The sequence below is a fragment of the Theropithecus gelada genome, chromosome X, assembly GCF_003255815.1.
Source record: "Theropithecus gelada isolate Dixy chromosome X, Tgel_1.0, whole genome shotgun sequence".
Taxonomy (NCBI): Eukaryota; Metazoa; Chordata; class Mammalia; order Primates; family Cercopithecidae; genus Theropithecus; species Theropithecus gelada.
Genome location: NC_037689.1, coordinates 32,734,038 through 32,751,410, shown reverse-complemented (window position 1 = coordinate 32,751,410; position 17,373 = coordinate 32,734,038). Strand labels below are relative to the sequence as shown.

Sequence of the window (17,373 nt, the reverse complement as noted above, 5' to 3'; positions counted from 1 at the left end):
CAAGTGATGCTGATACTACTGGTCCATGATCCACACTTTGAGTTTTAAAAGCTTAAAATATCAAAGTGTATTCTTGCCTTTAGGAGCTTTCAGACTTGTTGGAGGAGGCCTCCAAGGGTAGAATGCAAAACAATAGGTGCTGGCCCACTGGCTCTCAGACTCACCAGCCCCTTAGAATCACCTGGGAGCTTGAAGAACAACTATGCCTGGGCCACCCCTCAGAGATTCTGGTTCATTTTTATGTGCTGCAATCTGGACATTGGGATTTTTTAAAGTCTCTTGCATGATTCTAATGAGCAACCAGGGTTAAGAACCTCTAGCTTAGATCCACCACATTGGATATCACAAATTTAGTATCACATGGGAGTTTGAGCTGGGTGGTTTTTGATATTAAAAAGGCATCCTTGTGTTGACAAAGGAAGGGAACCAATGCTCTAGACCATGAATCCACTTGGAGTTTGGAGAAGGGAAAGAGGTGTGATTTGAAGTCTCAGAGATGGCTTTTGGGAAGAGGAAGGATTTGCAGTGAACTTTGAAGACTGTGGAGGATATAAACAGGCCTGGATATTTGGGAAGCTCGCACCAGGACCTGGACATAACAGTAAATATGTTGGCTAGCTGGGGGCACAATAAAGAGGCTGGCCAGCACTGAAGGTAGAAGCCCTTAAATGGCAGGCTGAGGGGTGGTGCTTAAGTCAAGAAGCAGTGACAATAGATTACTGTAAAGCTAAATTATAGTAAATTACAGTACTCTAAACTGCCAGATGGTGCTGACTGCATTGGCAAGTCAGTTATCCATCAGTAACACATGTTTGTGTAGTCAGTTATCTGTCAATAACACATGCTTGTGTAGTTTAATAGACTGGTTACCGTTTCAGATCCAGAGCCAGATTGCCTAAGTTTGAATTCCATTTCTATTGCTATTAGATATGTGGTCTATTAGTTAAGAGTTAATATCTGTTAATATATAGATAGATCTCTCTTTCTCTAGTTTCCTCATCTGTAAACTAGAGATAAAAAGTAGCACCAACTCAAATACAGAATTATGCTCTTAGAATATAGTCTGGCTTATAATAAACATCATCAATTTGTTCATTTACAACTACTTACCAAAGGCTTGGCCATCACTAGATTCTACTTTGGTTTTCAGGAGATAGCAACCTTCCAGGCAATATGACACAAGAGAGAACCCATTCACTTTAAGTTATAGCATTGTGTCTAAAAGCAAACACTATGTTTGCTTCTAACCCTTTGATTTTTTTTTTTTTTTTTCTGAAGCTTCTGTTCTCTGCCACCAGTTCACGTACCTAAATAAAGCTTTACATTCCTGTGAGGCCAAGTGGAAACTGCACAAGATTTTATTTGGAGAAAAGAAACAAGTTTTCAAAAGAGTGTAAAACCAAGAACAAGAAAATATTATAATTTCTGTTTTGAAAGAGCAAACGTTTAGTGATATTTGGGAACTTAATGTTTTGTTTTGATTTGGGTTTTTCACTTCTTTATGCAACATCGGTATTGGAGGAGTTAAAGGATAATTCCTTGTTTTTTGTCATGCTTGTCTGATTAAATGTTTGACTTCAACCAAAATGGGATGCCAGAGGGAAATTAGAAGAGATTTTTATGACTGAGAATGCAAGACCAGGAGTTTGTGACCAGCCTGGTCACCATAGCAAGACCCCAGCTCTACTAAAGAAAAATTTAAAAATTATCTGGGCATGGTGGCTCATTCCTGTACTCCCAGCTACTCGGGAGGATGAGGCAGGAGGATCACCTGAGCCCAGGGTTTTGTGGCTGCAGTGAGCCAAGATTATGCCACTGCTCTCCAACCTGGGCAACAGAGTAAGACCTTGTCTCTAGAAAAAAAGAAGAAGAAGAAGATAGAAAGAATTTGATTTAAAAATATATATACTTGTCAGGTATATTTATTAGCATTATATATGCTCTTTTCTTCAAAGGTACTTAAAATAGTTCCCCTCCCCTTTGATTTAAGGATGTGAGGAAATAGGGAATGAGAATGGGAGGTTAATCAAACAGGACAGCATATGTTGAACGTGAGTATTTGCAACAGAACAAAGGAATCACAGTAGGACTGGGACTTAGTGACAGGCAAGTGAGACACTTGCCTAGACACAGAATTTAAGGGAATGCTGGAAAACTCAGTCACTAAAATTGATTATATTGCAATGTAATATTTTTTAAAAATCCAAGCTAATGCCAAAAATGTTTGATGAAGAAAATATCAAAATTTTAAAAAGACTAGCCATGCTTAGTCATAGAACCTGAAACAAAAGGTAAAATATGTGCTGCTGCATTAAATGGAAGCAACTCATAAGTCATATTTATTTATTTATTTATTTATTTTTTTTATTTTTATTTTTTTTGAGACGGAGTCTGGCTCTGTCGCCCGGGCTGGAGTGCAGTGGCCGGATCTCAGCTCACTGCAAGCTCCGCCCCCCGGGTTTACGCCATTCTCCTGCCTCAGCCTCCCGAGTAGCTGGGACTACAGGCGCCCGCCGCCTCGCCCGGCTAGTTTTTTGTATTTTTTAGTAGAGACGGGGTTTCACCGTGTTCACCAGGATGGTCTCGATCTCCTGACCTCGTGATCCGCCCGTCTCGGCCTCCCAAAGTGCTGGGATTACAGGCTTGAGCCACCGCGCCCGGCCCATATTTATTTTTTGAGACAGGGTCTCGCTCTGTCACCCAGGCTGGAGTGCAGTGGCACGACCATGGTTCATTGAAGCCTCAACCGCCTGGGTGCAAGCGATCTTCCTGCCTCAGCTCCCAAAGCAAGATTTTCAAAATCTGCTTTGTTTATCTTGGTTCCAACTGAGAGAATTGCTATGTTTGACAGTTTCTCTTGATCAAGTGACAATCTTAAATAAGTTTTAACTAAATTAACCTGAAATAAAATAAGGAAATTCTGTTTGGGCATAAATAAAACATTTAAATTTAACATAAATGTTATAGGTTCGAATGTATCTTCTTTTCAATTTTTTCAACTGCTTTCATGTTCTGGGAAAAAAAATTATACATAAAACCATGTATATAGAGGTACACAGTTTTCTTTTGCCTGAGGCATCTCGGGCCCCTAAGTTCCACATAAGGGATGCTTTGTAGAACTAAGCATGATTAATGTGAAAATCCCCCATAAATCCGGAGCTCAGGAGAACTCAGCAGAGCTCAGATCATTGGTGACACAGTAACTAGTTTCAATAACAAGTCTTGTAATTTTTAAATATAGGCTTGAGGAAACATATAAAGATTTGCTCTTATTCTCGCAAACCTCAGGGGCTACACAGAAATAGAATATTAATTAAATAAGGCCAAATAAAGTATCTTCCCTTCTATACTCTGGAAACAAGATCAAAATAGAACAAATTTAACTGCGTTTGGAGAGAAGGCAGATATGGATGAACTAAACTCAGGTATATATATTTAAATTTCATTGTGGTTAATTCTGTTAGTGGCCTTCACAAAGTTTTTACTGAAAAAAATTAAATTAAAAATTTTTTTTAAATAGCAGAACTGGTGACTAGTGTATCAAGAGCATGGTTGAAGATCTGTACTAGTCTGAAAAAAAAATTTCAGTACTGAAAAATAATTGTATTGTTTAGCTAGATATTCATCCTATTGAGTGACAAATCTGCTTTCTTCATTCTGGGGGAGCATTAGGCTTTCTTCTAATTTAAAGGTATCACATTTAACTTACCAAATAAATATCACATAGATCATTTCTTTTAATCTTTCAAAGCTCATCATTAAAAATATCTTCTTTCACAAATCCATGGAGTGTTATGTGACAGATTATAATTTTTGTTTTTCTTTTACTAGGATTTTTCAAATCAGAAAGGGTTTCAGGAAATTTTCAGACAAGAAATCTGACTTTACCAGTACAGTGTAACAGCAAAGAGTCCTATTGAGTGGTAGTAGCTGTTGGCCTCAATACCCTGGAAATTATGAAGCATTAACTGCCCCTGCCCCCCTCCCCCAACATACACACTCCATTCAAGAAAGCCTTTCCAGCCAGATAGTTTTAGAAAAAGCTTATGTGGAATAGAGAATTCCATGATGAAAAATTCCAAAATGTGTGCATATATGCCTTCTATGGAAAGGCATTCAAGATGGAGGGAGAATTTATCATATCACCCCTTCCTTCCTCACACCTTTACTGTGATTCACGGCTTCTTTATAAATTTGCAGAATGTTAATTTGAAGATGTTTTTATCAGGCCCTCTGTCAATAATGAAGACAACACTGTCTTATCTTCACCTGTCATAAGTGCTCCATATGCCAGAGATCTTAGGAGGGAATTAATAAGGACTACAAATGGGGGGACAAATTTCACCAAAGCCTTATGCCCAGGGTGTTAACTTCATCATCCAGTGGGGAGTTTAGAGCCATGTCAGTTCTTCTTTGAAGTGGAGCGCCTTTATCCCTAGCAATCTGTGTAAGGGAGGCTTTGTAGAACTGATGGTGATTAATGTGCACATTCTTCACGATTCCAAAGCTGCTCCAGCAATGGATTCCTTTCCCAGTTCCATTGATACAATCCAAGATGGATGATACAATGCTTTCAGTTCCAACAGACTGGAACTTATCAGTCAAATAATTAAGCCAAGGATGAAGCCAACACACATTTGAAATCTCCACAGTTCTTGCTGGGGCAGCTCAGCAAGGTGCTGGGCAGGCCCCATCCGGTGATTGAACCGGAGTTTTCCATTTGTCCCCAGAACAAGTTCTGTGCTTCCGGCTGCAGTGCAGGCCTGCCCACAGTACCCTGCCAGCATGTTTACGCCCTGACCTGGAGGGACCAGCTAAGGGTGAGAATGTGACTCGCTCTCCATGCCCATCCTTGCTTGTCTGGTTAGCTGAGATTGGCCATGCATGCTGTAGATGGTCCTGGGGTTTGGGGATCTAACGGGGAAACCCTCCGTGCATGGAGGCAAACCCATGTAGACTGGTGACCTGTCCACCCAACCTCAATCCATGATGCTCTGAGACTGGAAAGAGAAGCCACCAGGCACTTTTGGATGCCAACTCATGTCAACTGGCAACCCATCCACCCAACATTCTGAACCTCAATCTATCAAATGTCACATCATTATGAGTCAGCTCTGGAGGCTTCTTGAGTGGGCATTACCTTCCTACAAACCAGCTCCAATTGGCAGCACTCTAATTTCTGAACACTGGTGGAGAAATGAGTCCAGGAGGAGGAGTTTTAGTGATTTTCCACAGGACACTCAGTGTCAAATCTAGAAAACCATACTATCTTTTGGGTATGTCCGAAAAATGTGATAAGCAACCACAATGTCTTCTCTCAGATTTGACTCCAGGATAATCCAACACTAAGAAGATAGTTTTGAGTTCAGCATCCCAAATAAAGGCATTAAAATACTCATGTATCTATTTACATGAAATATTTACTCTGATCAGTGACTCTTATGAGGCACCCTGGTCCTGGCAGACAACCACTTCTCTGACAGTTGTAGCCTGGAAGGGGGTTTTTCTTTCTTTTCTCACTTTTATCTCTAGGTTTCAGGGCCAGAGAAATTTCCTTTCCTATATACTTTTACCATCCACATTTCCACTACACTATACCTGGATTTATTCACACCCTGTCTTCTTGCAGAATTTCTGGATTACAAGAATTTGTTTTTTGATTTGTGATTTTTATATGGAAAATCTTACAGAACTTTATAGATTTCACCTGATTTATACATTTGACAAGCTGCTTTTACAATAGCTTCCATAAACTTAGAAATGTTTCAGAAACTGGGATAGAATAGAAAGATTTAGAAGTAGAAAATGGAAAATGGACAGACACAGGAAGTATAGGTGTGTAATGAAGGTGTCCACAATGACTGGATGCCGAGCCCCCATTACAGGACAGATGTGCTCTGAAAGGCCCTCACAGTTCTGCTTCCAAGTCTCTGGAAATTTCTCCAGACTCCAGCCTCCACTCAGCAATCCTACTCTCTCCCTCTGTTCTGTGTCTTTACTTCCAATTGTATTGCCTAAGTGGGTGTATGTATATATGCATGTGTATATCATTGCATGTATGTGTATATGTAATATGTCTCTGTGTATACGTGTACATGTCTGTCATATTTATGTGCGTGTGTATATACATGTTTGTATATGTATATGTGTGCATAGGTCTATGCATATATGTATGTGTGTGTTTATGTCTGAATATGTGTATGTATGTGCGTGTGTCTTATGTATATATGTGTACTGGGTATGTATATATGTGTATGTATATATGTGTATGTATATATGTGTATGTATATATGTATGTGTATGTATATATGTGTATGTATATATGTGTATGTGTATGTGTTGATCCTGGATTTGCTTCTGACAGATACAAAACAATAGAATGACACTACTTTATTTTTTAATCTATGAACTGCCTATGTTGTTATGAGAGTCCTGAGGAGTGAATAAAACAGTTTTTTTCTTTTTAATCGGTGGGCTTTCATGTGAGAAGATAATTCTTGGTCATAGGTTCTTAGGCAAATTTGGCTGCCACTTCCTGACCTCTGCTAAGACAATAAAATGATAGGGAAATATTTTAAACATTTTAAAAGGCCATTAACTCTAAGTAAGAAAGAGCATTTTACTATTGATTTGTAATAATGTTGAACACTCTTTACCAAATAAATTCTAGAAGGATCCCAACCCTAACTGCCTCTGCTGCTAGAGAGCATGGTATTCAGCATTCAGTCAGCTCCTTGTTTCTTTCAATCCCAGACTCAGGTCAGGAAAAAGAAGACTTGTTAACAGTAGCTTAGTACAGTGCCTGCCACATAATTAACTCTGTATAAATATTAACTTTTACTCTCTTCACAGGCCAAGGGGATAGTTCACATAAGTATATTTCCCAAACTGCTTGCCATGTGTATTCAGGCTGTATCTCCTCCCATGGCTGGGATACACTGAGGGGTGGGGAAACTTTGAAAAGAAGACATCATCTCTCATTGGATGCCCCCTCTGTCTATGTCCCTGGCTGTGACCCCAGCCATCCCAAGGAGGTTCAGAGCCTGTGTCTACTGTGAGACACCTCATCTACCTCTACCTCCAGGGATTCGCTTCAGTTACCCCCCGCTGTTTCCTCCCTGATGGAGGGCCCAGCTGTGGTCACTTTGCCGGCTTGACTTAGGAGACTGAACCAGAAGAGCAGAGAACACTACACTGGTCCTTCCTACTCCCCCTTTCACTTCAACATGTTCTGATCCACAATGGGACTACACTACATTCAGTTGTCTGGATCCTGCTTAAGGCAGACAGACAAGGTTCAGGAATCAACTAGGATGGGGACACTCTTCCTCCTTCCCCTAACTGTGGCCTCAGTAACCCCAAGGTCAGGACCACCACATTCACTCCCAGGGCAGCCAATGCTGCAGTTTTGGCTACCATCTTTGGTTTCCCTCCTGATTTGGCTCTTAGCAGACCTTTAGCCCACTGTCACATCTACAGATTGAGAGAGGAAAATAAGGTTTGGTTATTAGAGGTTCCCTAACATCCCTGTGCATCAGAATCACCTGGAGGGCTTCTTTAAACAATTTGCTGGCCCCACCCTGAGCTTCCCTTTTAATAGTCAGAGCTGGCTTTCAGGGCTGTGACTCCACACTGAGAAGCAGCCATCTTGAAATGCTTAATGCTTTTTAAACATGGGGGCCTCACATGTTCATTTTGCACTGGGCTCCACAAATGATGTAGTCAGTCCTCTCAGTAGGCCTAGAATGGAGCTGTAGAATTGGCATTGCCAAAAAGTTCCCAGGTGAGACAGATGCTGCTGCCCAGGGATTCACGCTTCACAACCACTCAATGAGATCTTGCAGACCTAAAGAATAGAGGAAAGGGACAAGGGACAATGGCCCTCTGCCTCCTCCTCTCTCACCTCTACTTCATCAGATCCAATCAGAGATGTTAAAACAAAGGAACAAATGCTGTGGCAACTTTAATTTTGCTGTTGTTATTATCGTCTTTGTTTTATTTTGTGTTGTTTTCACCAAACTAAACGCTCTCATGGGGCATACTGCCTTTTCACCAGCCCCCCACCCCCAACAACTAATGTAGGTATAATTTCCCCTACCTATACATCAGTCCAAAAATTTTTTGAAGCAGCTTGAAAAATATATAAAGTGAAACAATGTCATAGTAAGTAATTAATTAGAGATGCTGTAAGTAATTTGAAATGTTGGGGAAAGGAACACGATACAAAGAGTGATAAGATGAAGCTGGGATGCAAAACTCACAAAGGCATCCCCAAGCTTAAAAACACCAACTCAATTGGAGCCTTAATTCTCTGAGCCTCTTAGCAGTCATTGGAGACAGAAATACATTATTTATTACATGATTCATGGCTCCATAGGGTAAAAATAACCTACTCATCAGTAGAAACTCAAATGTCCCTAGTACCAAGACTTAAGGGACATTTCTTCCATTGAGTATCTTTATGCACATAACTCCTGGCTGAATCTTCAACTTATAACACTTGGTTGAATGTATTCTGTTCTATATGGGTTGTAACACGGATGAGCAAGACATGAGAGAATTATTGGGCTCTCTATGAGCTAAAATATGACCTTTCCAAAACTTTCCTCCCAATATGAGTGGCGCAAAACAAAACAAAACATTGGTTGCACTGATTTTGTATTGGTTTAGCTAATGAATTGACTCTTTAAGTCATCTCGTACAGTAAGGCTTTATGTACTCACTGTTATTGATAGAAAAATACGACTTATATTCTTACTGAGTAGACATAAGACATTTTTATTAATGACTGGAAAAATGGCAGCTAAACAGGGAAAACAAATGAAAGTATCCCAGTAATAAGATTTCTAGCCCTAATCTAACACAGAACACTGATTCTGAGCTGACAGCCATGTTAGCTTCCAGTTCAACACATGCAATTTTTCTCATTTTCATAATAAACTTTAACCAGTGATAGCCCATGACAACAGATAAGTCTCTATTTGTTTTCTCAGCTAGAATAAGGAAGATTTTTTTCCCCTTTAAATAGATAGGGTAGTTAAATAGCCGCCTTCTCACCACTTTCCAGCAGAAATAGTAAGTTCCTTTTATTTTTCCTTCAAACTCATTGGTGGCCTGAAGGTCTGGAAAATCATCCTCATAGCAGTCCTCTGGCTTCTTCCCATAAGATTATGTGATATGAGTTCAAAGAGGAGGCAAGGAAGGGGCTTCTTTATTCCATGTCGGTAGGAAATGTCCTCAGCAAAAGGGTTCAAGCCCGTGGTTGCCTCAGTTACAGCTGTGGCAGTATCACAGAAGCTCGGATGTTTTTCCCCTCGATATTAACCCCTGCTGAAAACCTCAGACGAAACTAGATCCCTGTGAATGCACTTCCTCCAATTTGCATGCACAAAACCATTTGGTTAGGAAAGTGTTGTTCAGGCATGTGTTTACCTTCTTTAAGAAATAAAAAGGATTTGTTTTGAAAAATTAAGCCAGAAGAGAACAAAGACTAGTAAAGAGAAGTGAAGTAAGGGGGAAAAGATGTAGGTTCTGAAACTTTTAATCAACCTGTGATTGTTTCCCTTCAAGATGTTGTCAGGGCCAGTTTTGAGGAGGGTAGAAAATAAAGATGTTTCCAGGTAAGACTTCCCATGCTCTTTTCATGTTGCTCAAATTCTCATTTTTCTGTTCCACATACATTTTCACTGTTATTTCTGTTTCTGTGACAACTCATGAACACAGGACTATGATAGTGGTATACTAATTAGTACATCATATCAGTTTGTAAAAGCACTAGTGCCTTGTAGAATCATTTTAGATGTATTTGAACAAAATGGAGTCTAGTGACGGTCATATATTTATTGTTTTTGTCACCACTTTATATATGAAACACTTATTCCCACCGGTGGCACATCATCTTTACCATATGAAAGATGGATTTACTTACACTAAGTATTTTTGGGGGAAGGAAAAGTTGTCCATAAAGCCATAATGAACTTCAAGCAAAGTGTCAATCATAGTTTTATCTGAATTATTTTTAATGCAGGATATTGAGGAAGGTGAAAGAATTATCTACTAGTGTATCCTTACCTAATAGATAGTGAGCATCAGACTTTCACTTAAAAATGGAAGCAGGAATGAGTCCCTGAGGCACTTAGCGATGCCCATTGGCAAATGCAGGGCTCCTTGTCAGTTTCATTCTCACTTCACCATCATTGCCTTTTCCTGTTGTATCTGTTGGGTTTTACTGCCCTCTGCTGGTCATATCGTTGAAACCCTTTCACCTCATGGATGTAGATATCTTGGAACATTGCTCAAAATGGTCTTTTTGTTTCAGCCCTTGTCCATGCATACTCCTCCCGTCATTTGTATAACAGCCATATTGTTTAAATCTGGTCACTACTTGTTAACAAACTCACACACCTGTAATTGTCTCATTGTGCCAGAAGCCCTGACATGCTGCAGTCGGAAGTTTCCTTTTCCGTGGGAGGGAGGCATTCATCTACAGACTCCAACAAGGCCTCCAGCGGAGACATCTCCCCTTATGACAACAACTCCCCAGTGCTGTCTGAGCGCTCCCTGCTGGCTATGCAAGAGGACGCAGCCCCGGGGGGCTCAGAGAAGCTTTACAAAGTGCCAGGGCAGTTTATGCTGGTGGGCCACTTGTCGTCGTCAAAGTCAAGGGAAAGTTCTCCTGGACCAAGGCTTGGGAAAGGTAACTGGAGCCTGGCCAGCCGGCGCTGGCCAAAACAAGTGACCCTCCTCTTGTTGCATGTGGCATGGTGTGGGGGCTCTGCGGACCTTCTCTTCGTCTCTCCCTTATTTGATGTTTCTGTAATTCAACCTGCATTTACCGAGTACCTGCTGAACGCCTACACTAGGAAGAGGAAGGTGTGGCGAGCCCAGTCATTGGCTGGGAGGGTCCTTGCAGGCCACGCTCCAATTCTCAGATATCTGGGAAATAAACACATGCCCAGAGGAGCCACTCCTATTCCCAGCTGATCCTTTTTCCCTCCAGCATCCTAGGAACTTTATGTACACTGGATTTGGGTTGCATATTTGCTAGTCTGAGGCGCCACCCAATTACTGCTGTTACTTTTCTAAAGAAAACAAGCTGAACCTACTATGTATGAAGACAACCTTCCAGAACCAAATAGTGTTAGTATCCAATGACAAGAGAGCACTAGACTGGGAGTCACAAACCTGCTCTGCCACTTTCAACCTGCAGGATCTCCAGTGAGTGAGTGAGCTTCCCAGAGTCCCATTTCCTCCTGCTGTGAAAACTCAGAATGATAACAGTATTTAATTCATTGAGTTTAATGAACTAATCCATGTAAAGCCCTCAACGCAGCACTTCGAATGTAATACGCACTCAATAATACTTGCTGTGTAATCTTGTGTGCATTTCTTACCTGCTCCTTACGCTAGTTGCATCGTCTGTAAAATGATCTCCTGGGAACCTCCTAGGGATGAAGTGAGATAACGCATGTGAACTGCTGAACACGTGGAGGCACCCAGTAGACGTCTGCTGCTATAAATCGTAATTATAATCCCATCATGGGATTGTAGTGAGGATTAAATGAGATGGTGAAAAAGCCTAATGTAGTGCCTTACTCCATAAATATTGATGGATAAGCTAAGGGGATTTATGAGTGAATGCATGCATGAAGAAATCCAATGATACCAGTAGCAAAGTACAGAAACTCTATTGTTCCTCTAATTCTGTGTTAATGTGGTTAGCGCCTATAAAGCTGTTGCCACCTATCACCCTTCTATTCATTTCCTATAACATGCAAACTTATTATTTTATGGTTCCAGAGGTGAGAAGTCTAAAATGGGTCCACAGGGCCTCTTTCCCTTCTGGATGTCCTAGGGCACAATCGTTTTCTTGCCTTTTCTAGCTTCTAGAAGCTGCTGCATTCCTTGGATCGAGGCCCCTTCCTCCATCTTTTAAGCCAACACACTAGCAGCATCTTCTCTCTTACCCCTCTCTTATAAGGACCCTTATAATTATATTGGCCCCATCCAGATAATCCAGGAAAATCTCCCCATCTTAAGAACCATAATTTAATCAAATCTGCAAAGTCCTTTTTGAAAATAACATCTTTGTAGATTTGTGGGATTATGACACAGATATCTTTGAGGGGCCCTTACTCTGTCTGCCACAAGCATGATATAAAAAGGGCCTTTTTGTAAATCCCAAGTAGAATGAACATGCTGAAAGGTGGATCTGAATTGTATTGTTTTGTATGCAACAGGATCTTGAATACAATACTTTGCACAGAAGAGATGTTATTAAAATGTTCATTGATTTTTAATTTTCCTTTTGTGTTATATACCTTTTTATACACTTTTTCCCTAGATCTGTCAGAGGAGCCTTTCAATATCTGGGGAACTTGGCATTCAACATTAAAAAGCGGATCCAAAGACCCAGGAATGACAGGTAAAGTATTAATTTTAAACTTTATTGCATTTACTTTTAAAATTATTTTCTAAAGTTTTCTTTACTATCATTATATTACATGCTTGTCAAACATTATTTGGGAAATGCTGAAAATGGGAGGGGATGAAACTATCCTTAGGCTTTCCACCCAAATATGCCAATCTTTGACTATATTTATTTTCCATTTCCTTTGCAAAGGTTTTTATAGTTACAATCATTCTGCCTGTGCAACTTTGTACTATTTTCTAACTTCCATTTTCCAGTTATTCTCCATTATCCTTTTTAAGGGCAAGGAATATTCCACAGAGTACATATTCATATTTTACAAACCAATACTAAGTCATTTGAAAGTTTTTCTTATTGTTGTAATAAGTTACACTGTCAGAAGCCTCTTATGTAATTCATTTTTCAAATTTTTAATAGATTCACAAAATTTTGGAAAGCAAGTCAAAGGTTATAAATCCAAAACAGGGAAGTGGGTCAAATATAACAAGGCTTTCCAAGAATCTGGAGGTACAGTCACCACCTATTCTGTATAGGACCCACTACCTTGCATTCTGTAAACTGTGGATGGTAGGAGATTTTACACTGCTGTGTGCAAATCTCATCAGTATTGCAAATTAGTAGCTTTTCATTTTTGCTAACTTGTAAAACAAAACTGCATTTATTAATTTGATTTGCATTCCTTTCTTACCAGTATTTTTCAGTGTTTCTGTTAATTTGCTGAACTCTCCCCCCCATTGAATTGTTACTTTTATCATTTCCTATTTATGTATGCTAGTGTTTTTTAAATTGATTCTTATGAACTCTTTATATAATAAAGATGTTAACTCTTTTTCCATATTGTTTACCACTTGCATTTTCTTTTTTTACATCATTAATTTTATCACTGTCTCTTTTCTGTGAATTCTTTCATAAAATTAATCTTTAGTTCAGCATTGGATAGTCAGTCATCTATGCGTTTCTTTTTAATGTTATTTCATTGTTTCAACCTTAATTTTTTTAATCCATCTGGAATACGTGTTATATATGGTATAAAATGTGTAAATTATTTGTTTGGTTGTTTTATATTTATATTCCCCTTCTCATTGTTTTGTAATATCTCCCATCTTACATTTTAAAAGCATAGTACATTTTTAAATTTAATGCCATCTAGCGCCGATTCCTTTTCTAACTATATCTCACTGTATCCTGTGAAGAGCCTTACTGCATTTTCCTTTTCCAGTGTCAGCTGTCACCTGTTTCAGCTATCATTTGTTTCTTTGTAAATACTCACATCTCCCAACTCCCCTGCCCCCAACATGGCCGTGTTCTTGTTCTTTGTCTGCTTTTTAAGAAGTGGGGGGCAGAGCAGATTCATAGGAAAATGGTAGTCTGGGTACACATGCCCCAAGGACTCCTCCTTTGCCTTGCAAAATGCACTGTTATTTCTTTCCTTTCAGTTTCCTAAAGAAAGTTGTATCCTTTGGGGAAAGCTACCTGCTATAACAACACCGAAATGGGGCAGTGGCTTAACCTATTACAACTGGATTTCTCCCTCACTGTCCCAGTACAGTGTGGATTGTGAGGGGTGAAGAGGGGTGGGAATGTATGAGGGGAGGGAGTGCTGTCTTCCACATAGTTACTAAGGGGCCCAGCCTAGGCTCTACATATCCGGTGGCTCCACCATCCTCAGAGCCCCAGGAGTCTTCCAAGAGTTTCAGAACCTAGGGAGTCTTCATGCTGGGCTGGTAGTTAAGGGAAGGGGGAAAGCAAAGATCAGTAGGAAGGCATTTGTTTAGGGTTTTATTTATTTATTTATTTATTTTATTTTATTTTATTTTTAGTTCAGGCCTAGAAATGGCTCACATCACATCTGTCCACACTTGTTGCCCAGACCTCATTTCTGTGGCCCTCCTAACTGCCAGAAAGGCTGGAAAATGCTATGTAGGAAGTAAAGGGGAACGACTGGGTGATCACCAAGTCAGCCTTTCCTGCATTGATGGTAGGAGAATATGCATAGTGGCTGGCCTCCCTTCTGGCATGGAATGGGGTACTTGAGATTCAAGTAACTTCATTGATGCAATAGAAACATGAAAACATTATAATTTGTATCTCTCCTGGATTACGGATTGCATTGAACAAGAAGGGAATGCTTCTTTCACCTTCTGGATTCTGAAAAGTTTTCCCAGCCATGTAGAGGGGCCCTTTCCTGAAACACAAATTGGTGGCAAAGCCAATTATTAATCTAGTCTGACATCTCAGCTAACCTGTCAGAGTCTAGGCATATGAATTGAGCCGATAATCAATTTATATTTTTTTGTTTTCCTGGGAGGGTTCTTTTCTTCAGGTAGCAGCAGCTAAGAGCATACTATGCCGTTTCAGTTTTAGAAGTCCGGGGGGACGTCTTAGAAATGGGAAGGAAATAACAGGATTTGAATCCCCAACAAGGATTCTACAAACTGACTGCCTTTATTGGGCTTTCTCTCTGACTTCCAGGTTCCTCTGGAGACATTTTTGAAAGCAGCTCCCTAAGAGCGGGGCCCTGCTCCCTTTCTCAAGGGAACCTGTCCCCGAATTGGCCTCGGTGGCAGGGGAGCCCCGCAGAGCTGGACAGCGACACGCAGGTGGCTCGGAGGACTCAGCCCGCAGCCCCTGCGACAGAGGGCAGGGCCCACCCTGCGGTGTCGCGTGCCTGCAGCACTCCCCACGTCCAGGTGGCAGGGAAAGCCGAGCGGCCCATGGCCAGATCGGAGCAGTACTTGACCCTGAGCGGCACCCACGACCTCAGCGAGAGTGAGCTGGATGTGGCCGGGCTGCAGAGCCGGGCCTCACCTCAGTGCCAAAGACCCCGTGGGAGCGGGAGGGATGACAAGCGGCCCCCACCTCCATACCCGGGCCCGGGGAAGCCCGCGGCGGCGGGGACGGTAGCGGCCCGGATCCAGGGGCCCCCGGAAGGCGTGGGGACAGCCACGGACCAGGGAGGCCAAGCAGCCGAGCGAGAGCAGCAGGTCACGCAGAAAAAACTGAGTAGCGCCAACTCCCTGCCAGCAGGCGAGGAGGACAGTCCGCGCCTGGGAGACGCTGGCTGGCTCGACTGGCAGAGAGAGCGCTGGCAGATCTGGGAGCTCCTGTCTGCCGACAACCCCGATGCCCTGCCGGAGACGCTGGTCTGACCCCATGCCCAGCCAAGACCCCATGCCCAGCGCCCCACACCCTCCAGCCCAGGGGGGACCGTGGGTGGTGGCCACTGGCACATTTAGTGTTCTTCTTTCACGCTTCTCAAAAGCGACACAAGAGAAATCCAGTTCACCTACAGAGGTAGAGCACTCACGCCCCCGCCATTGAGAATAAGGTTCCATTGCGTAGCCAGCCTTAGGAAAAACAAACAGAACCCAAACCAGATGGCAATGTCCAATCTAAAAACGTCCCTTTTGGCTCTATAATATAAGATACAACTCTTGCTTTGGTATAGCCTAACCGTATTTATGTGTCTTCAGTTTTGACTATTGTATATTCTGTAACAGATTATGTATAATCATATATGATATATTCACAAAGAGAAAACAAAAGGAACAATTTTTAAAAAACACTTCACTTACATTAAGCAATGAGATATACTAAACAATGAGATTCTATAGAATGTTCTAGAATATGCACAAGCGGGTTTCTGTGCTTTTGCCATAGCTTTATAACTGGGGATAACCCTTACTTCAATGCCTAACGAAAATACTAACAAGATGAAACAGAATATGAGAAGCTATATTTTTATATAGGAGTCAGATACAAAAAGAAAAATCACTGAATGGTTTTTGATATTGAATACGTTTTCAGGAAAATCCTAAATCTGACAGATTATGAAATATATTTTTAGAACTTGTTTAGAAAGGATTCAGTTAACCAAACAAGAAAAAGGCAGTGCCTCACAAAGAAATTAAGAAGTTGTCCGTCCCACATTACATCAAATTCAGTTTTATATAGGCCATATATAATATATATTTATAATGTATAATTTTTATGTATTTTTCAAAACTACAAACTGGAATCCAACTATAAAGTGTTTAAGAATCTACATAGAATATTCAAACTATAGAACATGTTTTTCCCTTTGCCCCATAATCAGTATTTGCCAAATTACATGCAATTCTTTAAAACCTAAATCACATTTGGTGGAAAGCCTACAGCTTTGTACTTACATTGTGCCAAAGGCTGAGGAGATGTTTTCTTTCGTAATTTTATATGTATTGTAAAATGTTCTACCGTACTTTAGTAGTTTGAAGTTTTTCAAGTGCATAACTATTTTTGACCAGCAGATGGCGATAAGCTTCAGTATTTTATGCAATTTTTTTTTTTCACTTCTGAAGGGAAAGTGTATCATAAAAAAAGATTTTTTTTTTCTTTTTATAAAACATGCTACTCTTAATTTTCATGTTGGTGATGAAATTTCCAGTGCTGTTTCTTAAGGTTCTATCTTGTGCCATGATGAATAAAAAGTTAAGCAAAGACTTTGTTTCCTGGCTTTAAATCTCTTGAATGAATTTGCATCACATTTCAGACATATATTTCACTATCCACAGATCCAAGTGTAATAAATCATGGCAATTCTGTGCATATACATATATAGCAAAAAATATGGTTTAAAAATATCAGACGGATTTGGGACATCAACTCTGTGACACCAAAGCATTTAGAAATGTATAATAATTTGTTGCAAGTAAAGGCTGATTTCCTCGATTGTTGAAGAGGTGGTTTTCTACAGGACTGAAACTCAGATTTCCTGAGTTTCCTGAACTGTGTTGGGCAGGTGTTGCCCAACGCAATTCCTGTTAAGTTACACCTGCTCTATGGGCCTTAGATGCTTAATTTGCTTCAGGGCCGAAATAATAAAAGCTAGAAGTGGCATGTGATATTTCTTATTTGGGGAATGGTTTGAGATAGCTTCAGGCTCTGCCATCAGGTCCAGCACTTCC

General features: G+C 40.6%; 1 protein-coding gene across 2 annotated transcripts in view; it reads left to right on the top strand.

Moving 5' to 3' along the window:
* ARHGAP6 (Rho GTPase activating protein 6) overlaps positions 1-16,906 on the top strand; it is a 532,527-nt gene extending 515,621 nt beyond the window's left edge. For both annotated transcript variants that reach the window (XM_025372327.1, XM_025372328.1), the window contains exons 11-13: positions 10,428-10,696; positions 12,344-12,424; positions 14,903-16,906. In XM_025372327.1, coding sequence (XP_025228112.1) covers positions 10,428-10,696; positions 12,344-12,424; positions 14,903-15,579 — 1,027 coding nt within the window. In that variant the 3' untranslated portion in view covers positions 15,580-16,906. The remainder of the gene's footprint in view (positions 1-10,427; positions 10,697-12,343; positions 12,425-14,902) is intronic.
* The last annotated feature ends 467 nt before the right edge of the window (positions 16,907-17,373 follow it).